The 21371-nt window shown below is 49.2% G+C and overlaps 1 protein-coding gene and 1 non-coding gene across 3 annotated transcripts; one reads left to right on the top strand and one right to left on the bottom strand.

Moving 5' to 3' along the window:
- Positions 1-2708: 2708 nt before the first annotated feature.
- On the bottom strand, positions 2709-2812 carry LOC113830901. The gene has a single exon (XR_003479512.1). It is a non-coding gene; the product is annotated as a U6 spliceosomal RNA (small nuclear RNA).
- Positions 2813-6919: 4107 nt separating this feature from the next.
- Lrpap1 (LDL receptor related protein associated protein 1) lies at positions 6920-19389 on the top strand. 2 transcript variants are annotated; one of them, XM_027387125.2, is made up of 8 exons: positions 6922-7176; positions 9759-9903; positions 12255-12376; positions 13244-13364; positions 13818-13976; positions 16035-16117; positions 17577-17753; positions 18971-19389. In XM_027387125.2, exons 1-8 carry the CDS (start codon positions 6964-6966, stop codon positions 19031-19033), a joined length of 1083 nt encoding a protein of 360 aa, XP_027242926.1. In that variant the 5' UTR covers positions 6922-6963; the 3' UTR covers positions 19034-19389. The 2 variants fall into 2 exon arrangements, with proteins under 2 accessions (XP_027242927.1, XP_027242926.1); XM_027387126.2 differs by lacking the exon at positions 13818-13976 and having other exon boundaries at positions 6920-7176.
- The last annotated feature ends 1982 nt before the right edge of the window (positions 19390-21371 follow it).

Below are 21371 nucleotides of genomic sequence, written 5' to 3'. Positions count from 1 at the left end.
ATTTTGTAACTTTTTTGTTACATTACTTTGGCTCACAGGAATCGCCAGGAATGCTTGCCTAATACCGAGCAGTGAACTGTAAAAGGGCCTCCGAAAGGCAGTCTTGGCACAGCTGGCGAAGTGCCTGCTGTGCAAGTCTGATGATGGCCTATATTCAGAGCCTGGAATCCACCAATAATTTATACAAAGTTATCTTCTGGCCTCTACAGGTGCAGCCTGGCACACAGAGGCCCACACATACACATCACACACATGTAATAATAATAAATTAAAACTTTAAACTGAAAGAAATGAGGATCCTGAGCTAGGATGTAGCTCAGTTGGTAGAGTGCTCGACCTGCACATACAAAGCCCTGGGTTCCATGCCCAGTACCACATAAAAACCAAAGGTAGTGCATGCCTGTGATCCCAGAACTCCAGAAGTTCAAGGTCATCCCCTCAGCTACATAGAGAGGTTTAGGCCAGTTCAGGCCCGAGTTCCTATCAAAAAGCAAAACAAAACAAAACATAAAAAGTTTTCAAATAAATAAATAAAGAGTGTGAGGATCCAGGTAGGAGCAGGAGGCAGGAAGAGAGGCAGGAAGGAATGAGAGAACCCACAGGGTATTCAGCCTCTAGCCTGAAGAAGATCTGCTGGGATAGGTTCAAATACTGCCTGAGCCTGGAAATGGTTTCACCTCCTCATCTTTAATTTCATCTGTGAATCTGTAAAATGGGGTGTGGGCAAGCCCTTACCAGATGTTCCTGAGCAGAGCACCCTACGCTGCTTGCTCTTTGAGCTGTTGCAGCCCCCACCTGTGCAAGCTGCAGGCCCCATCATTATACCACTATAGTATGACCTTCCTAGGGCCTCAGAGTCACTCTTGTCATCTGAAAAGGGGCCTACAGTGTCTATGTCCTTTCTTTGCTGAGCCCCTGCTTCTTGGGACAGGAAGTCAGCCCTGGTGGAGGACAAATTTCCCAAGGGAACAGTGGCAGGCCACTGGCCCCACCCACCCACCCGGGGCCCTGACAGTGGGGAGCAGTCAGAGCTAATGTAACTGCAGCTTTGGAAGTGAGACTCATACAGAAAAGACCTAAATAGCTGTCTCCTCGGGGGAGGCTGGGAGCGGGGGAGGGCGAACTCTCACAGAAACGTCAACTTTTTTAAAAATATGTTTTCAGTAATTGCTGTTCTATGTCAAGTTTCAGCCTGGTGGGAGTTTCCTGTCAGAATTACTAAGTAGGTGTTCCTAACAGACAAGATAATCACCCCTGTGTAGGGGCGAGATGCTGAGCACTGATCTGGATCCCTGTGCCCAGGTGAGGTGCCTCCTGGGTCTGCTAGAAAGGGCTGTGCAGGGACAGAGGAGGCAGTGCACACCAAAAGTGGAGGATGCAGGCCACCCCAGTCCCTTCAGGACTGTCTTGGCTGTACCCTCAACATCCTGGGGAGGAGGGATGTATGTTCTGAGAGGCCTGGAGGAGCCTTCTCTCCCCACCTCATCCAGCTCCTCTCAGCAGCAGCAGAGTTTACCTGGGTGATCTCTGGACGTTTCCTAATCTAAGGTTAAAGAAGTCACTCACAGTCTAGTTCTCTGTCTTACTGTCACTGGGGACCTTGGGATTTTGTTGTTTTGTCTTATTTAGATTTCTTTTTATGTGTATAAATGTTTTTCTTGCATGTATGTCTGTACACTAGGTGCTTGCCTAGTACCCAAAGAAGTTGGAAGAGGTCATGAACTCCTAGAATCTGAGTTACAAATGGTTTTGAGCCATTATGTGGGTGCTGGAAATTGAAACCTGATCCTTTGTAAGAACAGCCAGTGCTCTTAACCACTAAGCCATATCTCCAGCCTTGGAGACATTGGGGCAGTTGTTTGTTTTTGTTACAGGATACAGGATCTCACTAGGTAAAAACTCTGGTTGACCAGGAGCTTGCTATGTAGATCAGGCTGGCCTCAAGTTCACAGAAATCAACTCTGGCTGCCTCTGGAGTGCTGGTATTAAAGGCATGCACCACCATGTCCAGCATGGCAAGTTGTTTTTGAGAAAAGGAAGCATACACTGTGACAAACCTGGAACAAGAGAGGAATTTATCATTCATCCTGCCATCTATCCATCTATCTACCTACCCACCCAACCACCTACTGTCTATCTACCCACCCTCTCCTGGATCCACCTATGTATCTTATCTATCATCTATTCCTCTCTCTATCCACCTACCTACCATTCATCTACCCATCCATCCATCCATCCATCCATCCATCCATCTGTTCACTCCATAAATTCATCTATCTACTCATCCATCCCTCCATCTATTTCATCCATCCAGCTACTCATCTCTCAACCAGCTCTTCATCTACATGTTCATTTATCTACTCGTCCATCCACTCATCTATCCCTCATATTCCTTTTCTGAGCAACAGAAAACAGCTATAGAAACGCAAACCCTACCCTCAGAGAACACACAAGCTAGGAGAAGGACGACACAGACAGAAGTCCCAGAGGAAGATGCATAAGAAACAACCATACAGTCTACTGTGTGGTTGTGAGAGAGGAGTGGGTAGCTTGCAGTTCAAGATCATCAGAGGAGATCCCATCAGGGTTTTAGAGGCATCATCCAGGTGAGACTTGAAATCAAGGATCAAAAATGTAGGAGTGCTGGAGAGAGTAAAGCTATCTTTTGTATTTTAGGTTTTAGGTTTTTTGGTTTGTTTGGTTTTTTTAAAAATATGGAATGCTTCATGAATTTGTGTGTCATCCTTGCACAGGGGCCATGCTAATCTTCTCTTTATTCCAATTTTAGTGTATGTGCTGCAGAAATGAGCATTTGGGCTTTTTTTCCATTGTTGTTGTTGGTTTTGTTTTGATATTAGTTTCTTTGAGTCATAGTTTGACTCTTTAGTGCAAACTAGCCTGAAACCCACTTTTGTAGTCTGGGCTGCTCTCAAACTCACGATCCTACCACTTCAGTTGTTACAAATGTGCACCTCTACCCCTGGCTTGTCTTTGAAAGATGAGACAGCATCCATTTCCAGTTACAACAGGGTCAAGGGAGGGCCCAAATGTTGGTGGTGTAGGAGGTACTGCTCATGGCAGGTCATGAGGAATGTGGGAATTATAGAGTACCACACGTCACATGTCACTCATTATAAAGGGGCCTGTGGCACCCACCTGGGGTGGGATAATAAGGGGTCTGAGGAGACATACAGAACTGTGTGAGATAAGGGGTAACTTTGGGGACCTTTACTTAACCCACAGAGGGAGTAAAATCATAGAAAGATTAGTGCCAGGGTTTGGATGGTCTTATTTCCAGGATGCTCTGGGTCCTAGTGGAAGGATGGGAGCTGGAGAGAGGTGCTAAAGACCTGAGACCCATATGTCTCCAGATGACGGACTGGCAAAGGATAGGATGGTTCTGGGGTGTGTCCGATGCCTTTCTGCCTGCCAGAGTAACCACTCTCAGCTGCTCACAGCTGTCCCTCTTGGGAACTGCCTTGGCCAATGGCAATAGTCTAATCCTTCCCCATAACCCAGTGGGGCAGTGGCATGAGATACTTATGGCCTTGGTCTTGAGGTGGGCTGACTGGGAGGTATGTTTGAGTCTCCTGGGCTCCTATGTGATTAGACTGAATCCATGTGGGTCACAACTTGGAATTTCTTTTTACTTGTAGGAGTCTTCACTCTTTGCTCCTCCCTCTCCCTCTCTTTCTCCCTCCCTTACCCCCTCCTTCCCTCTCTCTTTCTTTTTGGGGAGAAATGGGTGGTGGCTATTTGGCTTTCCGGTAAGGAGCTGAAGGCTAACTTGGGCATTCTTTCTTAAAGTTTAAAAATACAGACTAATGGCAATGGCAGTGTTTGATCTGTTTGTGCCTTGAATCGACTCTATCAGCTCACCCTCCCATTACCACCCTCGGGGATTCCTCTTACCCCTCCCTTCAATACTTTCCATATTGAGTCTGGTACTTGTCTGCCTCTGATTTATTTCCCTACTTTGGTGGAGCATATGTGTCTGAAATATATTTATTAACCTTATCTCATGAAGTTCTTTCACATTTTCTTAATAGTTTGGCTGAGTATAAAATTCTAGGTCAGAAGTCATTTTTCTTCTAAATGTGAAGCTATTGAACTACTTGTCTTTCTCTTCCTTTTATTTTAAAGACAGAGTCTCATGTTGTCCAGGCTATCCTCAAATGCACTCGAGATATCCTTGAATTTATGATCCTCTTGTCTCCAATACCCAAGTGCTGGGATTACAGCTTCTGTATGCACAGTTCATGCCAAGCAAGCACTTTAACAACTAAACCCCTGCCCCTCACCTGCTGCCTTTCTATTTTAAGTATTGTTATTGAGAAACCTAAAGACAGTTTATAACCTATTTATTTTTTTTATATTTTCTCTTTTAAAAAATCGGCTTGTACAAATTTTTAGCCTCCTACATTGCAGACTTTCACAGTAACATGCCTGGCTGTGAGGTTTATTTTCATTCATTCTAAGACTCACCCCATGGTCTCTCTTCATCCCTTTGGGATCTGGATAGTGTCTTAAATTATTAATTTTGTAGTTTCCTAGTTCCCATTTTCTCTGTGCTTTCTTGGGGGTAGGTAGGTACAAACATTCTAGGGGGCACACACGTAGCCATCAGAGGACAACTTATGGATGGTTCTCTCTTTCCACCATGTGGATCCCGAGGATTTGAACTCAGGTAGCATGCCTTGGTGTCAAGCACCATTACCTCCTGGGTCATCTCACTGGCCCTCTGTGCTCTCTGAAGCTCCTGATAATCAAATAATAGGTCTCTTAGATTGGAAATCATTTTTTTCTTCCTGTTAACCATCTCCTTGTAACTTCCACCCACTTTCTCAGAGTTTTCTTCAACAATTATTTAGGTTTTAATTTCTGCTCTCAGTTTGTGGGTTGAAAGCTCTTTCTACTCTCTACTATGTTGTATACATTCCATATAATTATGTGTCATATACATCCATGACTATGTGTGTGAATTCATTCCATAGTCTAATAGTTTCTGTTGTCTCTTCAAAGATAACATTTCTTCCCATTTTCTTTCACTATGTTTCATCTCCTATTTCCTCGTGTGTTTGTGTGCTTGTTTGCCCTGCTCTGGGCCAAAGCCCAGGCATGTAAGGCTCCTGGTTTGACCTTGCTACCGCCCTACATTCGTCCTTTCTCCCAGTTGCTTATCTGAGGTTGTCTGATTCTGTCTCTCTTTCCAACTAGGAGCATCCTTCAGCTTTAGGCATCCTAACCTGACTGCACAGGGTAAAGAGTGTGACATTTAAAGGCTGACAGGAAGCTACTTCCGTGGTCCCCACCTCACTGTGGAGTCTCTGCAGACTAAGAAAAAAGCCCGAAGTGTTCCATCCTGACATCCCCTCTCCTTTGAGAACCTCGACATACCATTCCCAGCCTACAGCACAACCAGGGGTTCCTAGCAGTGAACCCTGAGCAGGGGGAACATAACTAGCCTATCAGCCAGCGGCCTCCCTCTGTGAAGGTGAGGAGCCTGGCTCCAAACCACCTGCAGTGCATCTGCCTAAGACTGGAGCAAGGGCAAGATGAACTTCTGTCCTCTGGAACATTTATGCATTGTCAGGCTTGTTACAGTTATACTAATCTAAGCAAATAAGCAAGGGTAGTTAGTACATTAAACATTAACAGCCAAGCAGCTCGAGACTGTGCTTCTTCACAAGACACAAGACAGAGGACTAGGGACTGGCTCCACGCTATTGTCTGAATCAACCAGAAAAAATAACTGAAGCAACAGCCCTTAGGATCTCAGACAACTGGGAGGTAGAGAAGGATAGATCTCTCTGAGTTCAAGGCCAGCCTGGTCTACATAGTTGAGTTCCAGGGCTACCAAGTGAGATCCTGTTTCATCTCAAAAAAACAAAAACAAAAAAGAAAAACAAACAAACAAACAAAACCCTTCTCTTATCTGAAGGGTAGATTTTTGAGGCCAGGCATAGTGATGCATACCTTTAATCCCAGCATTTGAGAGACAGATTTCTATGAGTTTGAGGCCAGCCTGGTCTACATAGTCAGTTCCAGGATAGCCAGAGCTACATAGTGAGATCTGTTCGAAAAACAAAACAAAACATCTCAGAAAACAAGTGCCAACTTCCGCAAATCACCAGGATTCCAGGCATTCTGAACCCTTGCTGAGGAAACACAAGATACAGCATAGAACTAAAAAATAATTTTTAAAAAAGCACTGACTCTCCCAAAGTCCCCTCCTTTTGTCCTCTATGTCTCTCCCCATTGGAGACCCTTTAGGGTCATAGTCACCAAATGACTCTTTTGCCTGTCCCTTCTGGGCGCTAAATGGTGCTCATGCCTGTACCAGACCCTAGGACCTTCAGCACCAGGCTGTCTCCAGGCCAGGCCACACCCTCAACAGTCTGAGCACGCCTCATTCTGTCCACTGGATTTTCTTTAGGGCTGCAGGTGGGAAGAGACAAGGCAGGTGCACAGTCTTTCAAACGGAAACCGCGCGTAGTGTCCCAAAGACTAAGCTGAGATAGCTGCTCCCGGGTTTAATGACAAAACCCTCTCCCGCCGCGCTTCTTGCGTGATTACATGAGGAGTGGGGCCGCGCAAGAGGGTGCAGATGAGACAGAGCAGCCCCAACCCCGACCGCAGGGCCCGACTTTCCCAGCTTCCCCTCCTTGGAGGAGCCCAGGAGCCCTGCTGGTGGGCTCTGCAGGCCGCGCCTCCTGGCCGAGAGCACAGAAATACATCGGCACCATTGCTCGCTGCAGGCTGTAGACGGGCGGAGCCAGTAGATGGGGTCAGAGACCGAGAGGTGGGCACAGTCGTAGGGGCGGAGCTTGGAGGCGGGAGGGATCCCGCGGAGGAGAGAGGCGGGGTCTGGAGATGGGCTTGTCTGGTGGGCGGGGCTACGGGTGGGCGGTCCTACACGACCAGGTCTGTCAATCGGCGAGCCTCAGGCTCTGCAGAGGGAAGATGGCGCCGCAAAGAGAGAGGGTCTCTATGCTGCCTCGGCTCCAGTTGTTGGTGCTGCTGTTCCTGCCGCTGCTGCTCGTGCCCCAGCCCGTCGCCGGCCATGGCGGCAAGTACTCCCGGGAGAAGAACGAGCCCGAGATGGCCGCCAAGCGCGAGACCGGGGAGGAGTTCCGCATGGAGAAGCTGAACCAGCTATGGGAGAAGGCCCAGCGGGTGAGTGGGGCCGGGAAGATGCTAGGGGCCAAGGGTGAGGAGCTGCTTGTGAGCAAGGGTCCTGGTCAAGGGTCCGGCGTGGCCTCTGGGCTGGAGGCAGCCTGCACCTTGTACTGCCTCCCGTAAGTGTCAGGTGGGCCACCCTGACCTCGCAATAAGGAGACCCAAAGGCCCAAGAGGAACTTGGTGCTGGCCTTATGGAGGGCTGTGGTTGCCTTTAGTGTAGCTGGGGACCCCAAATGGGTAATACCTACCCTTCTTCCAAAATCACTTTGTCTAGAAAGCCAATTTTCCAAAGAGCCAGTTATTTAAATGGAGTAGCCAGGTGTTTTCTGCCTGGGGTCTGGCTTACAAGCCTTTTCTTTTATCTGTATTTACCTTTATGGGAAGAAGAAAAGCAGATGACCTGAGATGTGACAGTACAGGATAAACAGAAGTCTCAGATGCTAGGGGAGCTGGTTAATTTGGCTGAAGCCTTTCCCAAGGGGGTGCAGCGGTGCAGGGGGATGACACTACACAGTTGGTAGACACTACACAAGACCAGAAGAATGCCTATCAGATTTAGCAGATAATTTTATCTGATTCTCTTCCTTTTGGAATGGAGATAGCAAGAGCCTGAGGGCTGGCCTGGAACTTGGGTCCCCTCCCTGATTGCTATCCTAAATCAGTACTTAGGCTTTTGTTTTGGTTATTTATAAATAGACCCTCCTGGCCACAGTATCTTCCTCCCTAGCCTGAAGAGGGTCACCCTTTAGCCCTCCAGCTTGAACATTCCTGAGTTTGAGAGGGTAGTAAATAATTTGCAAACTAAGTGTGTGCTTTAAAGAAAACAGTGGAGAAACTTTGGCCCTGGAGGATTAGGATGGAGAGGTAGTTGGGAGGTTGGCTTCTAGGGCAAAGGGAGTCAAAGATTGTTGGGGAAATGCAGACTGGTGCCTATAGATCCTGGGATCCTTTTTTGTTCAGAAGCTGGCCCCAAGTCCTCCACCTGCATGTCCAGGTGACTTTCTCAGACCTACTGTGGCAGGTCACCTGTCATTCTGTGCCTGTATTGTCCCTGGGTCCTTCGCTGCCATATCCACTGATTATGTCTTTCCTGATCATCCACAGTTCCTTGTCTGCCCCAAGGTTGCTCTCTTCATCCTGTCTAAGCCTTGGACTGCATGTCCTTCCAGCCCTCTATTCTTAAAGCTCTGCAATTAGGGGACTTTCTGTTAAACAGAGGGGGGCAGTCTTCCAAGGGACAGTCTTTAGGATGTCTTTTTTGTGCTCCCCACTTCCAAAGAGCCTAGGAAGGACACAGGTTGAGTATTGCTGCTTTTTCTTCAGACATGGAGGCTTCCAGCTGTGTCCTAGCTTCTAAGTCACCTCTACTTAGGGGGACTGAACCAGGTTCTTATCGTTCATGTAAACATTTGGAATTTGCCTTCTGTTCCTTCTGGATGAGTTAGTTATCAGTGCTGTCATCTCCCAACTCACCCCCACTGCTTTAGGGCTTTTAGGCCCTTCCTGGGTTGCAATCTGTTAGGGATTCTCAATGATCTTCCCTCACCATCCAGGGAGGTCTCATCTTTACATAGTTTGTGTTTCTTTGTTTTCCAAATACAAAACTACATTGTAGTGAATGGAATATAGTTTATCATATATGAAGCCAAAGAAAAGTTGTGGCAGAGCTGTTTGTCTCACCCCATTTCCAGTCCACCTTTAGAAGAACTGAGGCCTGTCTTGAGACTCCAGGGAGTGGAGTGGGCTATGGGAGGGCTCTGCAGAGGCATAGAACCCACCTCCATCTTATGCAATTTGAAGCTTGGGTAGGGGGGTCATTGCCTCATGTCAGTCTAGCCCTTCATGCCCTGCCTCTGGCATTACGCAGTTCCTGTTTCATAGACATATTTGGGATGAGCTGTGAGCCATTCAGTGGGGGACTTGGGGCACATCCGTCATGCCTCAGTGCTGTGACATGCCTAGCGTGTTGCAAGATGAAGACTCCTGGGCAATGTGGAGAGCAGAGGACTGTCCTTGGATTTGGGGGTAGGGGAAACTCTGCAGGTTGTTACACATTCCCAGAAACCCAGTTTTTCATCCTCTTAGAGCGGCCATGTATTCAGATGACAGTAGTTGACTTCTCGGATCCTCAGTCCTGATTATTTATTTATTTATTTATTTATTTATTTATTTAAGACAGTAGTATGCACAAGGCCCTGGATCTGGGTACTAGTACCTCAAAAAAATAATAATAAGATTTTATTGGGAAGTTTTTGGTAAATTCAGTCTTCTACTCTGTAGTGGTTCTTTTTCTTCTCATACTTCCTGTAAAAAAATTTCATTTCTTCACCAAGTCCAGCCCTTCACTGGTATACCCTATACCAGGTACATAGCTTCCAGTGTCAGAATGTGAAAGTGTGGTGCCCTGCTGCAGGAGGCTGCAGACAGCTGTGGGCTTCTTATTGGCCCTGGGATTTCCAGACCTTGCCTCAGCTGCATCTCTAGCTGAGATCCTGACACAGAATGTTGGTCCTTGAAGTCCTTGTGTGTCTTGTTGCCCATCTCTTATCACCTGTCACTCCTTTCTTCTTGAGCAGCTTCATCTGTCTCCTGTGAAGTTGGCCGAGCTCCATTCTGACCTGAAGATACAAGAGAGGGACGAACTCAACTGGAAGAAACTGAAGGTGGAAGGCTTGGACAAGGATGGGGAGAAAGAAGCAAAACTGGTCCACAACCTCAATGGTACCTTCCTGTTCCCATGGCGGGTGCAGGCACCAGCCCCAGGCCAAGTTGAGGGAGGGGGATATTAGGACATTAAGTGCAGCCTGCAAGGTGGCTCATCTGAGGACAGATGCCCTGGGTCATGGTCAGAGTCTCTGCTGCTTTCTGAATGTTTGGAGGCAATCAAGGCTGGGGACTTGATACATTGATTGATGCCCAGGCAACCAAAGGCTCTGGAGCTGTTTGGCCAGGAACAGGATATAGGATGCTGCCAGCCAGGTGAGGAAGCAGGTCTGATCTCAGAATGGACTGTGCTGCCAGGGCAGGGTTGTGAGCTTCTCCTTGTTGTGGACATTGAAGATGGGCAGAGCTTTCACATGCCCTATGCAACGGGCATACTTATGAAAACACACTGCTGCCCACATGACCTGGGCATGTGCTGCCTCTAATGGTAGTCCCTAACTGAGTTGAGTACCTGCCATGAGACACCACTGGAATGCAGGGTGGTTATAGTTGGCTGGCACAAGCAACTGAACTGTACCCAGGGTTCATACAGGAGGCTTCTTCAGAACTAGCCCTCAAAGTGCCCACCTTAGGCCTGATGCTGAATGTGGAGTTGGTCCCCCAGGAGAGGAGGCCAGGAGCTTCTAGAAGGAAGTAGGCAGTCAGCCAGCTCTGCAGAGATGGGGTTGGACTCAAAGATAGAGGAATGCAGACTTTTTCAAGGAAGTGGGCCAGTGACCATTCTCTGCCACTGTCCTGGGTCAGAAGTAGTTTCTTCCTGCTAGGCAGATTCTGGCCACACTCAAGTAGGGCAAGGTTGCTTGCGTGATGCTTTCTTTTCACTAGTACGGGTAGCCTGGCAGCAGACCTAACAGGACTTGGAGCTAACACCTAAAGCTGATGCTTCTAAGCAAGCACTTGGTAGATGGGTATTTACTGATGCTGGCCACCCTCTGGCTGTAGTCCATGGGGAGGGGGGGTCCCTCACTTTACTGCTCAAGTCATTGTTGGTGCTGATCCCACACCTGGAGGACCAAAGTGCAGAGTACAGACCCAGAACCTGGGGGTAAGAAGCAGACGCTGCTGGTACTCACATAAGGGATTAGGCCCCCTAGCTTTAACCAGCTCTACCCGAGGCCAGGCCAGATCCTTAAGACCTAGTCTCATGGGAGCAGCCTCAGTTCTTGTGCAAAACCCCACATGGACTCAGTCCTATGGGGCAGTGATCCTGCTGGTCTGTCCAGGGGCCTGCCAGGGCTACCTTACTCCCCCCTGGGTGGGCCTGGACATCAAAGAGAACTATGTGAGACCTCTTCCAGCTCAGCTGTCTGGGATTCTATTTCATACAGAGCACAGCACTCCAGAATCCAGGATCTTGCTAGGTTTTGCTTCTGAAAAGTCTTGAGCAATTTGTTTATAGGCCCCAAGTGTGACAGAGCTCTGCCCAAACTCCCTTTCTGCCTCTACCCAGCTCAGTTACCCAGGTTGTGGGTGACAATAGCAGCTCTTTTCCATGGTGGCAAGCAATGAGCAGACTTGGGCTGGGTGTAAAGCTGCAGAGGCAGTGCCAGGCACTGGCTCTCTGAGGCTGAGAGGTATCTGAGAATACTGATTTTACTACATTGCCCCAACTGCTCCCAAATTCCAAGGTTCAAGCAACCCTCTTGCCTAAGTCTCCCAAGTAACAGGGATTACAGGCACCAGCCGTTGTCCACTTATAAAATAGCTTTGTACAGTCTAAGAGTCCAGATTGAGTCACAGTGTATGCACCCACACTGCCTGCCCAAGGATGCTTCCTGACCTGTCAATAGAAGTGGCTTTTCATGGTCATCGAGAATGCTAAAGACACATTGTGACTGTGGAGCAAGGCCATGTGCTCACAAACTAGACAATGGAATGCATGCCTCACAGAATATTATCCCAGGTTCCAGGAATTCAAGCTTCCAGACAGAGTGAGGCACCTTAGTTCTTAAGACTGGGAAAAGGGTAGATATCCCCCAAAGACAGGTAAAGACTGAGCAACAGGGGCACTTGAAGGACTGGCCATGACTGAAAGACCACAGCAGAAAGAACGAATGGGGTAGGAGCTGGGGTCTACAGTATTAGCCATGTGGCCACTGATCCATTAGCGCATGAAGACCACAGTGCCGTATGGAACTGCCCAATGAGAGTTGTGGGATAGAGGCCCCAGGGAAATGCTGGGGATCAGTGGGACACCAGCTTGGATATGACAAGATGATACAACAGAAATTCTGTACCTTTCTAAAGAAGACAGGGTCACAGGTGAGGGGCAGACATACATGCAGGCAAAACACGGATGTACATAAAATATTAAAAATAAATAATTAAAACAAACGCCCCTTCTCTAGTCATCTTGGCCAGGTACGGACTGGATGGGAGGAAGGACACCCAGATGGTGCACAGCAACTCACTCAATGAAGACACCCAGGATGAGCTGGGGGACCCCAGGCTGGAAAAGCTGTGGCACAAGGTACCACTTGCCTTTTCCCCTTCTGAACTTGTGCCAACCTACAGAGAGTTAAGATGTGGGGCTGTGGGTGCTCTCTCTGCTATCATCTTGCTGCCAGTCCTGCGGTGAAACCTGATGCATGGGAACCAACTCAGGCTGTTGGCTTCTCCATGAGACATGATCTGTCTGTGCTGTCCTAGTTGGCCAACAGAGGCAATCACTGCTCCTAGCTGTCAGGACTGCAGGCATCAGACAGGCCCTTGACACACAGGTGTCAGGTCAGGCAGCTCTGTCTCTTTACTCTGTCTCTGGTTCTGGCCTATGATCCTGCCTGGGAAGGTGCTCCTCAGCTGTGTGCAGATGTTGGTGTGGGTTCTTGGTGCTGTGATTTGGAAGGTGGGCAGTGCTGGGTCTGGCCCATCTTTGCTTTGGAGTGCAGACCTAAGCAGAGAGCACAGGTGTGGGGTGGGCAATGGGATATGGCAGTGGTTCAGTGCTACAGGCTCACTTGGTCCTGCTCCTGGAGTAGCCTGTCTGGGTTACACTGATCTGGTCCCCACTGGACCATGGAGATGGCCCTGATGTCCTCACCATCCACAGCCAAAAGAGTTAAGCAGATGTAGGTACCTTCCTCAGAGTCCTCCCTCTCCCTTCTCTGGCCAGCCCTGTCAAATCTGGGGACATGAAGGACAAGGGACACTGCCCATCAGGAGCTTCCAATTTGAATTTTTTCCTGGTGCACCTAGTTGAGATCACAAGGCTTGCAGAGGATGAGAACAGCCTCAAGCTCTTTGCCCTGGAGCAAGGATACTGCTGATAGAACCCTGAACTCCTTAGGGTGTGCTGATGACAATACAGGGATGGTCACCCCAGGCTGTTTCCTCTTAGGCAAAGACATCAGGGAAATTCTCCAGTGAAGAACTGGACAAGCTATGGCGGGAGTTTCTGCACCACAAAGAGAAGATCCACGAGTACAATGTGCTGCTAGACACACTAAGCAGAGCTGAAGGTACGCCCATCCCTACCTGTGCTGAGCGGTGTTCCGAGGTTCCTAAGAGTTGTGGGAGGGGTGGACAATTTTCCCATGTTTCGACCCATGTTCATGAATACAAACAGGTTTTGTACCAGTTGTAATGCCAGTACATCTGCACACATGAAAGGTTGCTTCTGGGGTGACTGAGGTATCCTGATGTAGCAAGCCACCTCTTTAGCACAAGCCAGCCACTATCACTTCTGACTGGTGTGACCTTGCCAAATAGGGGTCCTGAGAAAGAACCATTGAGGGCCATGGAGGTCGCTGGGGCAAGCCTTTGGGTACAGATGCTAAGACATCCACCTTAGATGTTTGTGTGAGAGCCAGGTTGCAGAGGCATGGCCATTGGATGGACTCAGGGCCATCTTAGCCACTAAGACTCCAGGCCTGGAGAAATCCTTATCGGACATGGTGTGTCTTATTCCACAGAAGGTTATGAGAACCTTCTCAGTCCCTCTGACATGAACCACCTCAAAAGTGACGCCCTGAGCAGCAAGCACAGTGAGCTGAAGGACAGACTGCGGAGTATCAACCAGGGCCTAGACCGCCTGAGGAAGGTCAGCCACCAGGGCTACAGTCCTACCACTGGTAAGCCCTTGTCCCCATGTGCAGGTTGTGCCTGCTGATGCCTGATGGGGAACTGTCTGCTTCTATTTGTGGCGGGCAAACTGATAGACACATGCTTAGGGGACAGGTACATGGACCCAGGATTGCCCACGAAGGACACATCAAACTCAGTCCTTGTCTGTGTTAAAGAGTGGCCTGTTCTGGGCCCCACTTCCTGGAGCTGTAATATAAATGTCTGGGCTGGGGACTAGAGAGATGGCTCAGTGATTAGGAGCACTGGTCTCTTCCAAAGGACCCAGGTTCTATCCCCAGCACTGACATGGCTTTTCACAACCACCTGTAACTTCAGTCCCAGGTGATCCAGTGCCGCCTTCTGGCCTCCATAGGCATTATGTCTGTGATACATAGACATACATGCAGGCAAAACACTTATACACATAAAAATTAAAATAAAGGTTAATTATTTTTAAAATGTCTGAGCTGACCTTCAGCCCTATCACCAAAATTGGTGTGAAGTGGTACAGAGTGGCCTCCAGTTGGTTGCCCCATCCAGGCTGTCTTCAGTCTTGATAATCTCACACAAGACTGTCTCCCCACTCCCCATCCCCTTGCCAGTGCTGGCCTTTGGCCCTTATATCAAGCAGGATGGCAACTTCTGCTGCAGTGACAGTCCCACCCTCTTGGGACTTACAAAGGTGCTAGGGCCAGGCTTGCTGTCCATCCTGAGGCTCTAGGCAGTAGATGCCTAGTTTCATCCCTAAACACAGGGGCAGTAACCAGCAATGGACAAAGTCTTACTTGCACAGCCTCAGGTAGCATGGGCCCAGGCAGAACCTCCTCCACCTGGGGCAGCACCTGCAAGGCCTTACAGACATGGTATGTACTCTTGAGGGCCTGGGCTTGAGGCCTACTATGAAGTCATAGCACCCTGTCCCAAGACAGCTTGCTATGGAGGTGACCAATCTTCCTTGTACTCTTGTTGGGATAATGGGACTATATAAGGGAGTCTGGCCATGGTCAATGTGCTGGGTGTCACCCCTTTCTCTAACCACAATCCTGCCCCGTAGTTGGAATTTTTTCTTTGGGCCACTAACCAGCTCCCAAATAAAGACACAGAGACTTATTAATTATGAATGTTTGGCCTTAGCTTAGACTTGTACTAGCTCTTTTAACTTAATTTAATTTAACCCATTTCTATTAATGCACACTTTGCCTTGGGGCTTTTACCTTTCAGTCTGTATGTCATACTTTCTGCTTCCTCCATGGCTGGCTGGCCCCTGGTGTCGCTTTTTTCTTTCTTCCTTCTTCCCCATCCCACCCCCAGCCTAAATGCCTCCTCCTACTTACTCTCCCTGCCTAGAAGTCCTGCCTTTATCTTCTTCCTCACTATTGGCCATTCAGCTTTTTATTAGACCAATGAGATGTCTTAGGCAGGCAAGGTAAAACAGCAATACATCTTTACATAATTAAACAAATGCAACACATCTTTACATAGTTAAGTATTCTGCAACACCACCCTCCTAGGGAGCTGCATCCAGATAGTCCCTTCGCTTCTCCCACTGGTCTGCCCGTTCCTAACCCCTACACTCCCAGGAAAACTGGGTCCCTTGAGTCCTAGGCAGGAAGGGCCCTATGCAGGACTAGGATTTCTGTTGTGGCTCAGGGTTAGCCAGAGGCCATGGAGCCTTGCTGGATAGCTGTGTACCCCAGAGGTGGGTTGACATCAAGGGAACTAGAAGGTGAATGGCCAAACCCCATCCTCAACTCAGTGATACCTAACCCTCCCCAATTCCCAGCTGGTCTCCATGGCCCTGTCACTCACTGTCACTTCAGAGGCATGCTGATGGTCCTGGCCAGGTGTAGCAGGTGATTCTGAGTCCAGGGGCTGTGACCCCTTCACCGTGGGCAGTGAGGTTACCATCGGGCTACATCTAAGCTGGTGCTGTTAGAACAGAACAGGTACTTAGTTCTCCCAAAATGCAGCACACACACTATTCCCTCCAACTGACAGGCCATGTGGGGGCCCAGCACCAGGGTGTGTCCTGCCATGCTACCTACCCAAACTCTGCTTTCTTGCAGAGTTTGAAGAGCCCCGAGTGATAGATCTGTGGGATCTGGCCCAGACTGCCAACTTCACCGAGAAGGAACTGGAGTCATTCCGGGTAAGGAAACAGGGAGGTGAAGCTGTGTCACCTTCTATTGTGAACTCCATCTCTTTTGGGTCTCCAGTGGGATCAGGCTCTCTGTTCCTTTTCCTCATACTGCAGTGCCTTCATGGTTTTCTTCTTTTTAACTTCCTAACCCTGGCCTCTGCAGCTCTTGTCATCCCAGCTGGCAGCCAAGTGGTAGCAGGTGGGCACACACGTCCCATGCCAGCAGTCTCAGTGCCTCCTGGGTGTGGCATCTGGCTGTGAGGGGGAAGGGTGGATCCTGCCCAGCAGAGTGCTATGAGGTGCTGAGAGGGACGATGGCCAATGTGTGAGTGTTGTAATTTTAAAAACGCTGTGGAGAAGTCACGCCATACAACAGGACTCACATAGGAGATTTATTGGAAGAGGAGAGAGAAGGAGCAGAAAAGGGGTCAGAGAGGGAGGCAGGGACTAGCCTCTGGGGACGAGAGAGGTAGAAGAGAAAGAGGGAGTGAGGGAGAAAGAAAGATAGGAGGTGGGCAGGGCCCTTTTAGAAGGGAACATAGTGACTATGCACAGGTGGTGCATTTAGTGTGGCTGCAGCTGAGGGTGTATTCTGTCAAGGCCAAGGGCAGGCCAGTACAGATGCCTGAATACTAACAGTGAGGTGTAGGCAGAGCTTCAGGAGGCCTAGAATATTGTCTAAGCTGAGCAGGATTGATAGTTAGTTGCTGTTTAGGGTAGGATGGGACATCTTGGGATCTGTATAGTTTGATGAGGCCCCCAAGTTCAAGGCTCCTCCAGTGTGTCTGTGCCCAAGGAGCTCCAGGGGTAGGGGCTTGTAGAGGCTGCCACTGACCTCCTATGGGCACTGGACCTGTAGAGTAAGAGGGAGCAGGCAGGGGAGATGCCAGCAGCAGGAAGCCTTTGAGAAACAAGGGAGTCCATGGGAGGCAGGACAGTGAAGTGGACATGAGCCTTTCCTCATGGAGCTTGAGCTTTTGTGGCCCTGGGAAGAGACCTTGGATCCCAAGATCCAGGCTACCTCAGTCATGATCTCATGAAGACAGAAGATGGGGTAACCACTAGGAACTGGGGTGATGGGCCTGTTGGGGAAGGAGAGGGCAGAGGGTACAGAGCACCTGTGGTAAAGCTCATCCCTGGGCATCAGCCTGATCATGGGGCCAGGAAGGAGCTGGATGCTCAGTAGGCAGGGCTGCTGTTTGCAGAGACAGCACGCCTCAATGTGGTAGGTGGGAGCAGAGTCAGCATGGGAAAGAAAGAAGGTATCCAGGGATGAGAATACAAAGGTCCCTGCTGCCACCGGGTTCTGGTGGACAACCCCTGTTTAGAGGTTCTTAGCAGTAAGCATGTAGCAGTTCTCAGGTATTCAGCCTGGTGGTTGCCGGCAGTGGGCAAGACCATTGCTGGACAAGAGACAGGCACCTCACATCTCTGTGTTGGAGGAAACTAAGCTGTTGACACCTTCTAGGAGGAGCTGAAGCACTTTGAGGCCAAAATTGAAAAGCATAACCACTACCAGAAGCAGCTGGAGATTTCCCACCAGAAGCTGAAGCATGTGGAGAGCATCGGGGACCCCGAGCACATCAGCCGCAACAAGGAGAAATATGTGCTGCTGGAGGAGAAGACCAAGGAGCTGGGCTACAAGGTGGGCCATGCCGTCCCTTCTACCCCTCTTTGTCCTTGCACCCAGGCCTGTTAGCCCTATGCTTGGGTCTCCTGACTCAGGGAAACACAAATGCAGTTCTGGGAGCTCTGAGTGGCCAGGTGCTCAGCATGGCAGACTCTGGCACTGCCCACAAACATGATGCCTGTAGACATGAAGGGCAGCAAGCATCACAGCAGCCAGGGGCAGGGAGCTGTTTCCTGGCCTGCTGAGGTATGGGCTTGAATCCCAGGCTAGCCACACGCAGGGTGACTAAGATGTTCTGCAGAGGTGGTGGAGTCACCAGGAGCCCTTTTGGGAACAACCTCTGGGTTAGTTGAAGCTGAACAATGCAAATAAGCAGAGGCACAAACAACTACATGAACCGTCTCCACAGATTTCAGGAAGCCCCAAGGAACCATCATCTTGCCTCTAGAAGGACCTGGGGCTATAGACAGCATGGGAGAGACCCTCCTGTACCTTCTCGAGTTGAGCCATAGGGTGTGTAAGCTATGCAAAAATAAGTAAAATCTGAGAAGTTAAGTGGCATAGACACACCAAACCATGCTATATGGCTGTATATTGGCAGAATAGCAGGAGCCCAAAGCCCCAGCACTCAGAGGTCATCAAAGGTTACCATAAGGGTTTGGGGGTGTGGTTCACAAGGCTAAAATCCAAGCACATTCTCAGCTGCCTCTGGATGCCAAGGGACTTGAAGCAATGTGTGAGGGGCCCTGTGAATCTGAACAACAGACTGGGGGTGCTGGGGCCACAGGGTATGCTTGGAGACCTGCCAGAAACTGACTCCAATGGAGAAGGTAGTACTAGCAGCCTCCTCTTTGACAGAACTCATAAAAACCACAGATAAAGCCTGGCCCTGGCAAGCCACTAAGGTTCTTGGTGCCCTTGTGGTGCTAAGGTGTCAGAAATGGAGTTCTCTGTGAATCCCTGCAGGCATCCACCACTGCGAGGAAGAGTTAACTGTCTTCATGACCCATCACAGGGTCTCCTAAAAATAATAGGGCAAACAAAAGCCACAGTGTCATTGTCTTTGGGGATGATCTGCTTCCAATTTTTAGTATTCCTTGTGCTTTTGAGTCTTAATGACATGTTTTAGAAGACTATAATGGAAGATGAGCGAGCATGTTTAGTATTGGTTTTCAGCTGTCTCCTGTGATCTCATGAAATGGCAGGCTTACCATGCTGTCCCCCACTGACAGGTGAAGAAGCATCTGCAGGACCTGTCCAGCAGGGTCTCAAGAGCTCAGCACAATGAGCTCTGAGGACCAGGAACCACCAGTAGCAGTCCAGAGAGGCTCCTGAGGACACTGGGAGCTGTCAACATTTCATCTGCATGTGTAGACCTGTGGTAACCGGTGTGGCTGACCACAGTGACGTGGCAAGGAGGATCCGTGGACACACCAGTATGATACTGCCATGGTTGGCAAGGACTTCTTTTCTTTCAAGCAAGTGTGGCTGTCACCATCCTGGTTGAGAGCCTTGGTTACAGCTACCAGTGAAATATGACTGTTCTCCATGCTGCAGCAGCACAGTTTACACTGAAATTACATAAATCTGTCACTGGAAATGTTATGTCCAGAGTCCTTAAATACATGGCGGAATTTTGAGCCATCCGGTTCTTGCCTAGTATCTTGATGGATGGGTCTGCTTGAGTCAGAGCTGGCACCATGACAAAGTAAGTTACAGATGAAAGGAGGAGGGATGGGCTAATCTACCCACCTGAAATATTTCCCTCAAGCTCCTATCCTCTCTCTCTCTCCACTGCTCTCCCCATTTCACTCACCCTCTCTCCCTCCCCAGATAAGTGAGATTTCAGGAAAAAGATGACAGAGGTCAAAGCCAGCAGGTTGCAGGGAGGGGCATTTTCTGTCTCCCAAAAATATCAGACTCAGTATCTGATCCCTCACACAGGATAATAGTCAAAGTGACCTCTGACCCTGCAGCTAATCCTGGAAGATCAGGCGATTGGATCTCACCCTAGCAGGAGTACACAGTTAAACTTGTTTATAAGAATATCAACGCTGGAGAGACAGCTTAGTGAATAAAATGCTTGCTCTGCAAGCTTGGGGTCTAGAGTTCAGATCTACAGAACCATGTAAATACCTTGTGGGTGTGTTGGCCTGCCTACAATCCCAGCACTTGAGAGGCAGGAAAAGAGGACAACTAGGGCCAGCTGGCTAGCTATACCAATCAATTAACAAAAGTAGAGTATGATGGAAGAAGACACCCTCAGTTCTGATGTGTGCACACTTACATGTATACCTATACATAAGTGAACACATGCAGACATTCATACCCTGGCAAAACTTCCAGGACAGCACATAAGAAGCCTGCTGGTTAAGGACAGCAACAGCAAGGAACAGCAGGCCACAGTGGCTCCCTCACCTACACAGTGTGTGCCACTATCCAGGCCAGCTATGATGTGTCCCTTTCAGAACTAGTAAATAATATGCCCAGAGCTCTCAGCAGTGTCTGAGGCCCAGAGAAGTGCCTGTTGCTAGAGTCTCAGCTCTACCTCTCCAGTTCTGCCCAAGACACACACTCGGGTAGGTACCCAATGAGCCTCCTATGCCACACACACGCCTGGCATGATGCTGGGCCCCAGACACCAGGCTCAGAGTCAACTGCAGGGGGAATGCCTGGCTATCAGAGATGCGAGAGAAGGAGATGCTCCATCACTCAGGTTTGTTTCTGTCCCTAGAGCCAGAGGTCATGGCTGCATTCTCCTTAGAAATGAGCATGTTGAAGTAAAAGGTGTTTGTAGCAGCCCAGCGAACCATCTCAGTGTGAGTGACACAGGGCCCATAGCTGAGTCAGGAGCAGATGTGACCAGTGCAGGAGCTGCCTGCTCCTCAGAGCTAGCCTCTGGGTATAGAATCGGAAGGCTACTCCTGGATAACTCAGGAGTCAGACCCTACAAACTGCTTACTGGGTGTGACTCATATAGCAAGAAAACCTCAAGCTACAAACCTAGATGAGGTGGTTCTGGCTAGCAGTACTCTGCCACCTAGCAAAAGGGACTAAAAGACCTCAGGGTAGCAGGTTAAGGCATTTTCTACCAAGTCTGGTGACCTAAGTTCAGTCCCCAGGGACTATCTGATAGAAGAGGACAGATTCCTGCAAGTTGTCCTCTGACCACACATGTGCTTGCGCAATAAATAAAGTATTTTTCTTCAAAATGTTCTTCTGGGAAAGTGACCTGTGTTCCTATTTTTCCAACCCAAAGGTAAGGTCGCATGAGCCCAGGGTAGCTCACAGCTGAACCCAAGACAGCCAGGCCTGGGGGTGAGAGCAGAAGGGGGCCAACTGATGGGGGGAGGAGTGGCATCGATGCTGGGTGGCCTGTGGTGAGACATACAGGGATGCATGTGTCTGAATGCAACCCCTAGATTCAAGAGAGACATCTGCATTGAAAAGAGTGTCTTCACAGTAAGGGGAGATGGAGCGAGCCACTTGGCACACTGGGGGAAGACTAAAGTCACCTTGCATCATGCACAATGTAAAACGTGCCATAGCCCAGTATGCAAACCATGCTGATAGATGGCCAGGCAGTGGTGGCACACACCTTTAGCCTCATGAACCGGGGGTAATGGTGCACGC

This window comes from Cricetulus griseus (genome assembly GCF_003668045.3).
Source record: "Cricetulus griseus strain 17A/GY chromosome 1 unlocalized genomic scaffold, alternate assembly CriGri-PICRH-1.0 chr1_1, whole genome shotgun sequence".
Taxonomy (NCBI): domain Eukaryota; kingdom Metazoa; phylum Chordata; class Mammalia; order Rodentia; family Cricetidae; genus Cricetulus; species Cricetulus griseus.
The sequence above is the reverse complement of the archived record's forward strand: the minus strand, read 5'-3'. Positions and strand labels throughout refer to the sequence as shown.